Below are 12285 nucleotides of genomic sequence, written 5' to 3'. Positions count from 1 at the left end.
GAACGGGGAGGGGGGGGCGAATCTCGGCTCTGGGAGATCATTAACTTGCCGGCACCGAACCCTAGACCCCACCCCCCTTCATCCGTTTCCCGAGTCTCATTAAAAAGGCAACCGCCCATCTCGGGGCCCCGGTGGTCTCAGCTGGGACCGGCCGATCCGGGGCAGGCGAAGAAAGATGCGCGGACTCGGCCGAGGGATTTCTTCAGGAGGGGGAGGCAAGAGGGGAGGGGGTTAAATGGATTAATGTATTCATTTCCCGGAGAACAATGGGGCCGTCCCGCGGGCAGGGCCGCCGGAGAGGCAGCAGCGCCCCCCCTCCAAACCATATTTGATTCGTTTTAGGTCGGTTTTCTTTCCTGCATACTTCTGTGTGCCTTATGAGTTACCCTCGCTGTTTATCTCTTGTCCGTTTCTGGAGTTATAAATTCCTCCCGTTCTTCTTGGAACTCTGGAGTTATAATGGTCTTTGTCTTAAGGATGTGAGATTGTCCTTGGTTATGGTTCTGCCATAATTCAAATCCTTCCTTCCTTCCTTCCTTCCTTCCTTCCTTCCTTCCTTCCTTCCTTCCTTCCTGTTTCCGACCCCGGACCTTTGCCATATCGAAGCCAGCGCTCCTGAACGGATTTGCGTGGTTGTGTTGCTTTGCAGGCGAGGAGCCCGACTGATTTGCGCCGCTACAAGGGAGGCGCAGAACCGCCCCTTGTTTTGATTGCCGCAAAGACGTGCCCCCTCCCCACCTCCTTTTTGAAGTCGTACAAAATATTTGTATGTATTTTGAATATACATTTCAAACTTCTCGGCTCGCCTTTGATACGATCTCTCCCTGACTTGAGCGGGAGCGAGAGAGACAGAGCTGTTGAGCTCTTAAGATCAGTCGCGAAAACAGCCTTCCTGGCTTCTTTTTGTTTTTCATGCCGGATTTCCTTCACTATCAATCTTTAAGCCCCTGAATAACTCGATCGCCTTTTGGAAAAAAAGAGGGGGGGGGAGAGAGCGGCCCAGCCGTCTTTCTTCGCTACGATCAGCCGCTCAGATAATTGGGAGCGCCTTACCCGGAGAACTTAACATCGACTCGATAAGAAAATCTCCTTCAGACGGGAGATTAGAGTCCAGTCAGGCAGCCAGGCCGCCGTTTGATGGGAATCCTTTTCAATAACGACCCAACTCCAAAGATTCTTGTAATGAATAGGAACTGAATTCCAAGGTGGCGGAATAAACATCACCCGCCAGTTGCGGGGTGTGTGTGTGTGTGCGCGCGATGTGTGAATGCAAGAAAGCGCAGCGAACAGAATCCAGATCCTCGAATCCCAGGGAAAGGCCTTCTTCCAACCTGGAAACCTCTCAACATTCCTATTTACAGTCAACATTCCATCTTTTCTCAACATTCCTATTTTCATTCATTATTCCCATCTTCTCAACATTCCTATTTTCGGCGCCCCCTTTTTATGCCCCCAGAGAGCGGCGACCCTGAACAACGCAGCGTAGAAAAACAAAGCGTGAAAACAGTCTTTCAAAACCCCAAAAGGGGAAAGCGGTGTATAAAACAGCGAGGTTCAATTGACGAAGGAGGATCTGGGTTTTGGGGGGAATTAACAAGCGGCATACGATCAACGCGCCATTCGTGAATCTGCAGGTTAGTCTCCGTCGCTCTCAAAGGCCCTTACTCCCAAGAAGCGCCGCAGCCTAAAGCGATGGAGACCTCTGACTTTGTGGATCGGGTATTTAAAAAAGCAACGCCGGGAAGGAAAACGGAGTCGCTTGGGGGCCGCGTTAGCAAAGTGGACGGGCAGGGAGCTGTCCATTTCAGCACCACCAGCTTGGCTTTCCGCGGCCGCTCCCGTTTGGGTATCTCTAGCGCGTCCGCTTTCCCCTGCGTTTCAAACTCCCCTATTCCGCCACCGGCCTATCTCGCGTGTCAAGTTACTTCACAACGTCTCTCACACACGTTCAGATCAACACTCACACCTTTCACGTGTCGCCACGGCGGGCTTCCACGGAACAAAAACTCAAAGGCGGCGGAGAAACGAACGACGCAATGAAGGGACCGATTCGAAATCCTCCCGGGGGGCGGGGGGGGGGCGGGGAAGCCTGCTGGCTTCGAAGTGGACCCCCGTCTATGCCAGTGGAAATACCCACAAGCAGTGTTCCCTCTAAGCTGAGTTAGTGTGAGCTAGCTCACAGTTTTTTAGCCTCCGGCTCACACATTTTTGTCTTTGCTCAGGAAGGACGGCTCCAGAGCCAACTGATTTATGCAGCAGCCAAATCGCTGGCTCACAACTTTAATGTCAGTAGCTCCCAAAGTAGAATTTTTTGCTCACATGTCTCCACAGCTTAGAGGGAGCAATGCCCACGAGTGAGCCCCTTCCAAGTAGCGTGTTTGGGACTGGGCGTGTTAGACAAACGGCCGTCGGTCTACCCGGTGAAAATACCCATTCCACGCCATTAGAGAGAAGAAATGAATAACATACACACTGCTGACCACTGGACTTCATAATGAATGGTCGGAACGAATAAATGCCACCTCTAGCACGCAAATAAGACCGGGTTCCTGTCGAATTCTAATCCACACCCATAACATTCGCTCTCCCCTTAGTGCTCTGTAAGGGAATCGAGTTTCCTTTGGCGTAGACTTCAGATGTGTGTGTGTGTGTGTGTGTGTGTGCATATATATATACACACACACAAACGTATGTATGTATGTATTTCCAGAAAAAGACACCAAAGGAAACACGACGCCCCGGCCCCCACGCAGTTCACCTCTCGATCTTAATTCTGAAAACAGTTCGCTTTCCCGACTGGGCTTCTGTTGTTGTTATTCTTTCCCCCATATTCTATCCGATCCAACACGAGCTTGACTACAAAGCCAGCGCCTCCCTCTGAAGTCCCAGATCGCTGTGATCTCATGCCAGCGGATCCCTTCACCTCCTGCTTTTAGGCGGCGACCGGAGAGTTATGGCGTAAATCCTACCCCCCCACACACACACACTCCTCCCAATCCAGCCTTCTAATCATTTCAGACGGGCGTAGAAACCAGACCGAGATCGCTTTCCTTGTCGACTTCGACCGCTGCTGCCTTCCTGCCTTTAAACCGCCTCCACGTTTAGTTCAACTTCCCTGCGGAGCCTTCGAGTTCTCCCCACACGCAGACACACAAAAGTCCCAACTAACTGGGCTGCTTAGTCTGCAGTCACTTCGAGGCATAAGAACGTCAGAGAAGCCAATGTTGGATCAGGCCAATGGCCCATCCAGTCCAACACTCTGTCACGCAGTGGCCAAAAAGACCCCAACGAAATAGGGAAGGCAAACGGGGGAGAAATATGACAGTGGGCAGAAAAATACACCTTTCTCCTGTCTGTTCTCTATAGATTAACCCGATTGCACCAGAGAATAAAGACTGTCCTCGAAACATCAGAACGCGCCGTTGTGTTTGACGGGGCTTCTTCTCTATAGCTGATTTCCAAGACTTCTTATCTCAGTACTCTGGGGGGGGAAACCAAACGGGGGGGGGGGTAGACAGCAGTGTTCCCTCTAAGCTGAGGAAGTGTGAGCTAGCTCACAGTGTTTTTTTTAAAGCCCCCGGCTCACACATTTCTGCCTTCGCTCAGGAAGGATGTCTCCAGAGCAAAACCAATGTACGCAGTGGCCAAACCGCTCGCTCACCGCTTTAATGCCAGTAAACTCACAAAGTAACATTTTTTGCTCACAAGACTCCACAGCTTAGAGGGAGCATTGGTCGACCAGGCCTCGCTCCTTTAGAAAAGCGATGGTTTGGATCGGAGATCCCCTTGGCTACCTAGGAGTGCATTTTTAAAAGACGGGCGGATAAGACAGCTGTTATTATTAAAAATGGGATTAAAAAAAACAAATAGTTTTGCAATTCGCTTACCTCTCCTTATGACTCCGCCTTGGCCGTTCAGCACCAGCCCACACTGGGCCTCCACCGAGCCCTTGAAAAGAGAACAGCGAAAGAGAATTAGAGTTAAAGTGGAATAAATGGCCCGAAGAGCCTCGAAGAACTTGTGGGAAGAAGACTTTGCGTTCTGACTGCGGTCGAGGTTTTTACGACGCGGGTATGGAATTTTACATGCCTCCCCAGATCGCTCCCTTACGAAATCCCCTTAAAAAAAGAAAAAAAGAAAGAAAAAAAGTGGTCTTGTATATTTCAGAACCGCGGGAAGGGACAGCTCCCTCTCGGAAGAAAGAATCCGTTCCCCCTGTTCTCAGAGAACGACGATCTTTTGTTTTGGTGATTGACAGACAGAAAGAGGAAGCCAGAGAAGTATGGACTGACAAACGGGGGGGGGGATGTCTTGGCGGGGAGAAAGAAGAATTATTATTCTCAGAAATGAATTCGATGACATATCCGTAGGAAACCCGCCCCTCCCCGTTGCAATTTATCGCGCAGAGATCTCAACCTCGTTCTGTTAAGTGCCCCGTTCGTGTTTCTCAGAATTAGTGTCAGGTTGTTAGAAACAAGAAGCGTGAAGCGGGAAGACTTAGAGACGGGGCTCTGAAGGTACACGGCATTTTGCTGGGTGTTCCCAAGATAGCTCGCTGATCGACAATGCCCTCAAATGGCCTACGGAACCGCGGCAAACGGTGAGGGTTGCCCCATCGACTTTGAATGGGATGCGGATTTGAGGATTTGCGGATCTGCGCTCGTCCGTATCCCAAGGATTCAGCTCACCCCAAAGGCCAAACGTTCCCTCTCCAGGTGGTGAGCGCCCTATTCTGGGTTTTCGATACTGGTCGGGAATGACAATTCTTTACCAAAAAAAACCCCAACCTAAAATAAAAATCGAAATCTGCCTTCCCCTCGATGAACTTTCCTCGTGATGCGAACCTCTAAATCCTTTTTGCACCGTGGCAATGTGTCAAAAGAGGGCATTTTCCTTTAACAAACAAACGAGGGTTGGGGGGGACATGAAAGAGACCTTTAAGGGTGTTAACCTATTCAACAGCCCGTGAAGAGTTAAGTGCATGCAGAGAAAGAGTTGGTGCATGATAATTTAAAAAAAGAAAAGAAAAGAAAAGAAACTGCTTCTCACACACGCACACGAAATCTTTACAAGTCTTCCTCAGCGCCTTGGTTCTGGCCATATTGAGGCTGGCCAGGGCGGGGGGAACCCTCCCTTTTCCAGGCCTCTTTTGAGTTTTAAGTGTTCTGCCTTAAAGTGATTATGAAATCAATATGGAGAAAAACTGGGCGACTGAGCATAAATTAAAGCGCTGACGGGAAAAGGTGTGACAGTTCTCTTTGTTGCCCATGGAAAATCTTTTTAGGGGACTCAAAGATGCCCATTCCGGCTCCAGCACTCCTTGCATCTGTTCGGCTGACTTAAACAGCCTCCCGAACGCCGGGACCTTCACTTAACATTCTGAGCAGGGGGGAAAGTATATTTACATTTGTTGCATTGGGAATGAGGCATATGTTGATAAAGAAAGTCGACCGGGAAGGGGAGGTGAGGGGGCGAGAGGAGGCGAAAAGACTGGCCGGGAAGGAGGCGTCAAGCCTCCCCTGCTCTTTCCGTAGGTCGGGGAAACAAAAACGACGACGACGACACAACAGACTCGCTCTAAACCTGCAAGGTGAAATTAACCAGCCTTTTCCAAGGTGAAATTAACCAGCGTGAAATTGACCAAGCGTTTACAAGGCGAAATTGATAAGCCTCCCTCCCCTCCAGGTGAAATTAACAAGCCGGGAGAGTCAAGCAAACCAGCCCGGAAGAATTTAGGGAGCGTGTTTGTTTGTTTGTTTGTGTCCCAACACATTCGCCAAACCTCACGACGCCTTAAACGCAAAAGAGAGGGGGGAAACACCTTAGGTCGCCTTCATTATGCCGAACCGAAAAGAGGTCACCATGTGTGGCACCTTAAAGACTTCACGCGCGTTAGTTAATACAGGGAGAATCTCGCGGGTCGCTACGGTGCTACTGGACTCGAACCTCAGCGTTCTCTCTTTTGATTTTTTTGGGGGATATTTTCGATACAGCTTTGGAGTCTCAGAAAGGATCGCAAATAAAGTTCTTTTTAAAAAGGGGAGGGAGGTGTCTGTGTATCTATTTATAACGAGTCCCTTCAAATCTGTCTGCCCTCCGGTACTTGGGATGGGGGGGGAGGGCGGGCGGAGAAGGAGGGCCGGAGCCAAACGCGTTGTTTGGTCGGATGACATCGCATAAATGACCAGTTGAATGGCGCTAAGTCGAAAATTGGATAAACTATGGTGCTTTTTCTTCGCCCGGGATTTAGGCATTGTCCGCCGACTCGCAAACGTCCCTAATCCCTTCTTTTGAGGGAGAGGGGGGAAAATACACGCCTTTGTGCGGGGCGTCGGGGGAAAAAAATGTACAACTAAAAAAAGAAGAAGGAAGAAGAAATCAGCCGCAGACGCGGTTATATATCTATAAAAGGAGTAAATAGGTCTTATTGAAAGTAGAAAATCGTGCCAAGGGCTTGGAGATGGAAAGTCAAGTTGGAGGGAAACTGTTCCTTACGGGCCCCCGTTGATCTCATCCTTGGGTCCCTAATCCAATGCTCCCTCTAAGCTGTGGAGTCTCGTGAGCCAAAATCCTACTTTGTGAGCTGCTGGCATTCAAGTGGTGAGCGAGCGATGCGGCTGCTGCGTACATTAGTTTGCTTTGGAGCCATCTTTCCTGGGCTAAGACAGAAATGTGTGAGCCGGAGGCTAAAAACCTGTGAGTTGGCTCACACTAACAGCTTAGAGGGGACACTGGTCCCTACCTAGGTGAGCGGAGGGGCCTCTTTCTGCGCAGATCCTGACATCTCACCTTGTCGAGAGAGAAGAAGCTCGCTTTGGCGCGGAAGGGAAGAGAATTCCGAACCGGAACCATTCCCCCCCCCCAGGAGGAATTTTCCTCCATCAACTCGATGTCCTGCGTGCAAAGAGAGCCAAGCCCAATACCGCTCCCTGAACCCCGACGCCCAACCTGATGGATAAGGAGCAGTGTTCCCTCTAAGCTGAGCTAGTGTGAGCGAGCTCACGGTTTTTTAGCCTTCGGCTCACACATTTTTGTCTCATTTCAGGAAGCAGGGCCCCAGAGCAAGCTAATTTACGCAGTACCAAATCGCTGGCTCACCACTTGAATGCCAGCAGCTCACAAAGCAGAATTTTGGCTCACAGGTCTCCACGGCTTAGAGGGAGCATTAAGGAGCTCTCTCCTTCGGCGTCTTTCTTCCAGGCTCAGAACTTTTGAATTCGATAAGACTTTAAAAAAAAGAAAAGGAGGGTGCGTTGGGGGGGGAGGGGGGTTAGAAACAAATAAACAGATGGCCGCAAAAAGGGGACGCGGCCAGGGAAGGCGAGGGACGCAAGTAGGTAGATGCGATACAATGGTGGGCGGGAAGAAATGGATTCCTTGGCCGAAGGGAACCCGGGCTGGCCTGTGAGAACAGATCTCTCTCGCCTGGGGTTGCCCTGTATCGCCTCATCCTCAGCACCCTCGAAATACCAGTCAGCGGTCACCCACACGAAATAACCCGCTTCCAATCCGTTTGCAGTCCCCTTCCCAGCTAGATCTTGCCAACCCAGGAAGTCAAATCCAGACGGAAAGGGAGTGGGAACCGGTTGTTTTCACGTGGGCCACCGCAGCTGTACATGCAGGTGTGCGCAAGTGCGATCAAGCCCGCAGCCGATTTCTGGCGACCCCCGCAAGGGGCTTTCACGGCAAGTGATTACGGCAGAGGTGGGTGGCCGTGGGCCTGCCTCCACCCAAGCCTTTCTTCCCGACCCTGCTTAGCTTCGATGGGGATCAGGGGCTATATATACCAGCTGCCTTCTCTCTCTCTCTCTCTCTCTCAAAATGATCTGAATGGGCCGGGCCTTCGTCCGTCTTCGTTTTCAGGAAGGCGGGAGGGTTTTTTAAAGGAAGGGATCGCCTTTAGGAAAGTTCGTCGGTGAGGCGTCGCCCCCCCCCCCTTCCGCCTTGGTGCCAGGGCGCGGCCTGCAGGTGACCAGTTAGTGGGGCCCGCACGACTGTCGCTCCTTCGGGCTGGGTTGCCCCCCCCGGTCAGGACCTGTGTTCCCTCTAAGCTGAGTCAGTGTGAGCTAGCTCACAGGTTTTTAGCCTCCGGCTCACACGTTTTTGTCTTAGCTCAGGAAGGGATGGCTCCAGAGCAAACTCATGGATGCAGCAGCCAAATCGCTCGCTCACAACTCGAATGCCAGGAGCTCACAAAGTAGGATTTTGGCTGACAAGACTCCACAGTTTAAAGGGAGCGTCGGTCAGGGCTCACAAATCCCTCTAAGCCGAGTCAGTGTGAGCCAGCTCACAGGTTTTTAGCCTCCGGCTCACACGTTTTTGTCTTAGCTCAGGAAGGGATGGCTCCAGAGCAAACTCATGGATGCAGCAGCCAAATCGCTCGCTCACAACTCGAATGCCAGCCTTGCCAGGAGCTCACAAAGTAGGATTTTTGCTGACAAGACTCCACAGCTTACAGGGAGCGTCGGTCAGGGCCAGTGTTCCCTCTAAGCTGAGTGAGTGTGAGCCAGCTCACAGTTTTTTTAGCCTCTGGCTCACACACCCATATATATATATATGTTTTGCCTTAGCTCAGGAAGGAGAGCTCCAAACTGATTGACGCAGCAGCCAAATCGCTCGCTCCCGACTTGAACGCCAGTCGTTCCCTCGGTAGAATGTCTGCTCACAGGACTGAACAGCTTAGAGGGAGCATCAGGGTTTAGGCGGGTCGGCCCGGGGGCGACGGGGCGCAGGAGCGGGGTGGGGTGGGGGTGAGATTGCCATTTCTAAAAAAAAAAAAAAACACCCTGGTTACCTGAAGATCGTCGGCTCCCGAGGCGGCCAGGCCCAGGCTGGGTCCGGGCAGGAGTCTCTGCTCGGGGTGCATGCCATACTGGGAGCCGTGGCTCATGAGCGACAGGTCGTGGCGGCGGTAGGCGTCGAGGCAGCCGAGCTCCCGCCGCTGCTCATCCAGGCAGGACGACTTGAGGGCGCGGGCGTTGTGCAGGTTGATGAAGTCGGCCGGCTCGCCATGGTGGATCTGCTGGTAGTACTGCTGCGAGTGGTGGAGCGAGTTCAAGGAGTAGGCGTCCGGCGTGACGGCCGGGTGGCTGTGCTGGAACTCGTAGTGGAAGGACTGGTGGTGGAGGGGGGTGTACTGGTGGTTGGTGGAGAAGTAGGGGGAGGCGAACTCGGTGCCGGTGGTGGAGTAGGCGAGCGGCGAGGTGGAGGAGTAGGCGACGGTCGAGTTGGCCACCGACTCCAGGCAGCCCAGTTGCATCAAACGGTAGCTGTTGGATCCGTCGTGACGTATCTGCAAGGGAGAAGGGAGGAAGAGGTGACCCCGATCCGGCGGGTGGGACATGGGGGACGGCGGCTCTCCCGGACAGCCCTCGCCCGCATCGCCCGACCCCTAGCCGGGCCGTCTCCGGTCGGAACGGGCGCCATGGAAGTTTCCCCAGACGGGTGCCATGCGGGGCTCTGTTGCTACTCGGTTGTGTTTTTTTTTAAAGGGGGGGGGGAGGAAGAGAGAGACATGCAGAGAAAGAGAGAGAGCCCTACATATGCAAGCCGGGAGTCCGCACCGTCCAGGAAGCGAGCCGCTCCTTCGAACTGCGCGATCGTGCGCAAACCACCCCAGTTGTAAGCGCTCCGGGCCGGTGCGCGCAAAAGGCGACCTCCGATCCTCCTACGAGCCTAACCCTCGCTCTGTCCTTCCAGAAGAGGCACAGCCCTTCCGGACCCCCACCCGCCTTCCACCCATCTCGGTTGATAACACCGAGGCGCTCCCCGTCCAAACGAATCTCTCCTTCCCTCCACGCGAGTGAGCGTCTTTCCTCGGCGCCCCCCCCCCCACCCCCTCCATTCCCCGAGATTATCGGGACACGGAGTCGCTTTTCGTCCCTGCGCCCGTTTGAACGCGGCCACGGGGCTGCCCTCGTCGACGGCGACAGATGTCATAACGAATTTTCGCCGTCCCCTTTCCCCGAGTCCTCGCTGTCTCTCTCGGAAGCCGGATTATCATTAAACCTAACGGCCCGATGCGGATTAAGGAAGGGAGGGGAAAAAATGGAAAACCTCTCTCTCACACACGACGGCACATACACACTCTGTGTGTGTGCGCGCCCGTGTGTGTGTATCTCTCTCTCTCTCACACACACGCACACACACAGGCGCCTAAGCAGAGAGACACACGCGCGCACACGCACACACACACACCCAGATACACGCGCGCACACACCAAAATACCTCCGCATCGTGGACCAGTCCTGGGAAAGTCGTTGACATTGTGGGTTCGCCGTCAAACGCTCCGGATCCAAGCCCTTCTCCGATTTTTTATTTTTTTTTAAAAGGAGAGCACACAAAAAAGCACCACACAAAGCCGCAGACCCACAATAGTTTCTCTTTTTAAAAAAAAGAAAAAGAAAAGAAAAACCACGGGGTAAAAAAACACACACAAAAAGTCCACTTCCCCGCAGATCCGGGGGGGAAACGGTATATATTTATCCCTATCAAGCGCACCCTTCTCTGTATCCCTAGAATATTTCTCTCCTAATCACAAAGAGACCACGGGCCCGCGTCCGTCTAGCATTGCGGGCCGGCTTCCCTCGTCTCTTCCCCGCACACCCTTTTTCGCGAAAAAACCGGGCGGAACAATTTCCCCCCTCTGCACAAAAGCCGCTCTCCGGTTCAGATTTTGTACTTGCTGGGTATTTCTTTGGCTGATGTCGTAGGTCCCTTGGTAATATAGAAGTTTTGAAAATTAAGCATCAGCACTGCGAACTGGGGAGGACAATAGATAGAGCGGCTCCATCCCAGGAGACAAGGAATAAATATTGTATCTTCCCCTAATAAGGAACTGGAGTTTCTTTCAACGTTTTTCTACATTTTTTCCCTCCTTCGCTCTTTTCCGAACGGGGTTTTTTCTTTTCTTTCTCTCTCTCTCCCCCCCCCCCCTTAGCCAGGCTAAATGGGGAGACCTGATACCTTCCAAAACAGGCCTTTTTAAAAGACAGATTTTTATTGGGGGAAATCAAACAGACAGATGCTAGATTAATTTCCCCAGCCTGTTCTTCGATAAGGAAACGTCCTTTCTCTTCGGTTGTATGGTTGTTGTTGTTGTTGGGTTTGTTTTTTTTAAAATTGGAATACTGACCTACAAGAGAATATTTGGGTTGTAGGAAACTGGATTCTCTGTTGTGTGTGTCTCTGGATTCTCTGGTGTGTGTGTGTGTCTCACTCTGAATGAAAAGCAACGCGTTCAGATGTTTCTTTTCAACGGAAGGAGAGATGGGGTTTATCCCGGCATCTCCAACAAGCCCAGTTCTTTAAGACAGGGTGACTCGAGATGAAATTACACCTGGTTTTTGTTTTTTGTTTTTGAACGGGCGTTTCTAAGGAAGGACTTCTCGGGTGCCCCGAATGCTTTTCCTTGTGACATACGGAAAGGGGGAACGATTCCGGCGGCGTTTGTGCGTTTACACACGGACTCTCCACAGCTCCTACCCGGACAACTTTGTCGATCTCGGAGATCAGTCTAGCTATTTATGCACACACACAGACACACACAACGCGATTGTGAACACTGAACGACACGGGTTCCCTGGACGCCGGGGCAACGTCAGGGTGTGTGTCCACGTGGGGTTTCTTTGTCGGGAAACTGAGGCACGGCCCGGGAGAGCTGGGGAGGGTTCCAGATTGCGCGGGGTTCCAAACTTCCCGTTATCTCCAGAGTCCCCGTCAGGCCGGAGACACGGGTCCGAGAGGCTGGCTCGGCGTTCTGACGCGATATCTCCAACCCGAGTTGTCTCCCCCTCCCTCCCCCTCCCCGGATCTCCACCCAGGCTGGGGAGCTGTTGCTCTCTAGGCGCGCTCCCCACCCCCGACCAACTGGCACCGCCTGTCCGCGCGGCTCCCCGCCGAGGCCGACTGGAGACTGCTGCCAGCGGTGGTGGGGATCGAAGCCCGGCTCGGGCGCGCTTAATTGCCCGTTCATTCGGGGCGCTTTTAAGTGTGGCGCAAACGCGAAGGTGTCTTAATAAGAAGCCGTCGGCAAAGAGACATGTGGGGCGAGTTCTCTCTCTCTCCCCCCTCTCCTTAAAAAAAAAGGAGTCCAGCTTGGGGAGGGTTTCTTCTTGGTATCCGCTCAGGCGAGCGCGCAAGAGCTGTCATTCAAGCGCGCTTGGCTTTATACAAATGGACAAAGGCACACGACTCGCATTGAAGCGCATTGTCTGAAATGGAAAAGTGCGATTATCCAGACGGGCGCAGGGGTCAGCGGCGAACGGCTCGGCCTCTCTCTCTCTC

General features: G+C 52.6%; 1 protein-coding gene across 1 annotated transcript in view; it reads right to left on the bottom strand.

Moving 5' to 3' along the window:
- Positions 1–10266, bottom strand: part of TFAP2D (transcription factor AP-2 delta (activating enhancer binding protein 2 delta)) — an 88515-nt gene extending 78249 nt beyond the window's left edge. The window contains exons 1-3 of the mRNA XM_015417393.1: positions 10228–10266; positions 8795–9292; positions 3888–3948 (exon numbers count right to left, since the gene is read on the bottom strand). Of these exons, the coding sequence (XP_015272879.1) occupies positions 3888–3948; positions 8795–9292; positions 10228–10266 (598 nt within the window). The remainder of the gene's footprint in view (positions 1–3887; positions 3949–8794; positions 9293–10227) is intronic.
- Between the last annotated feature and the right edge of the window lie 2019 nt (positions 10267–12285).

This window comes from Gekko japonicus, unplaced genomic scaffold (genome assembly GCF_001447785.1).
Source record: "Gekko japonicus isolate JY-2015 unplaced genomic scaffold, Gekko_japonicus_V1.1 scaffold2423, whole genome shotgun sequence".
Classification (NCBI taxonomy): Eukaryota; Metazoa; Chordata; class Lepidosauria; order Squamata; family Gekkonidae; genus Gekko; species Gekko japonicus.
The sequence above is the reverse complement of the archived record's forward strand: the minus strand, read 5'-3'. Positions and strand labels throughout refer to the sequence as shown.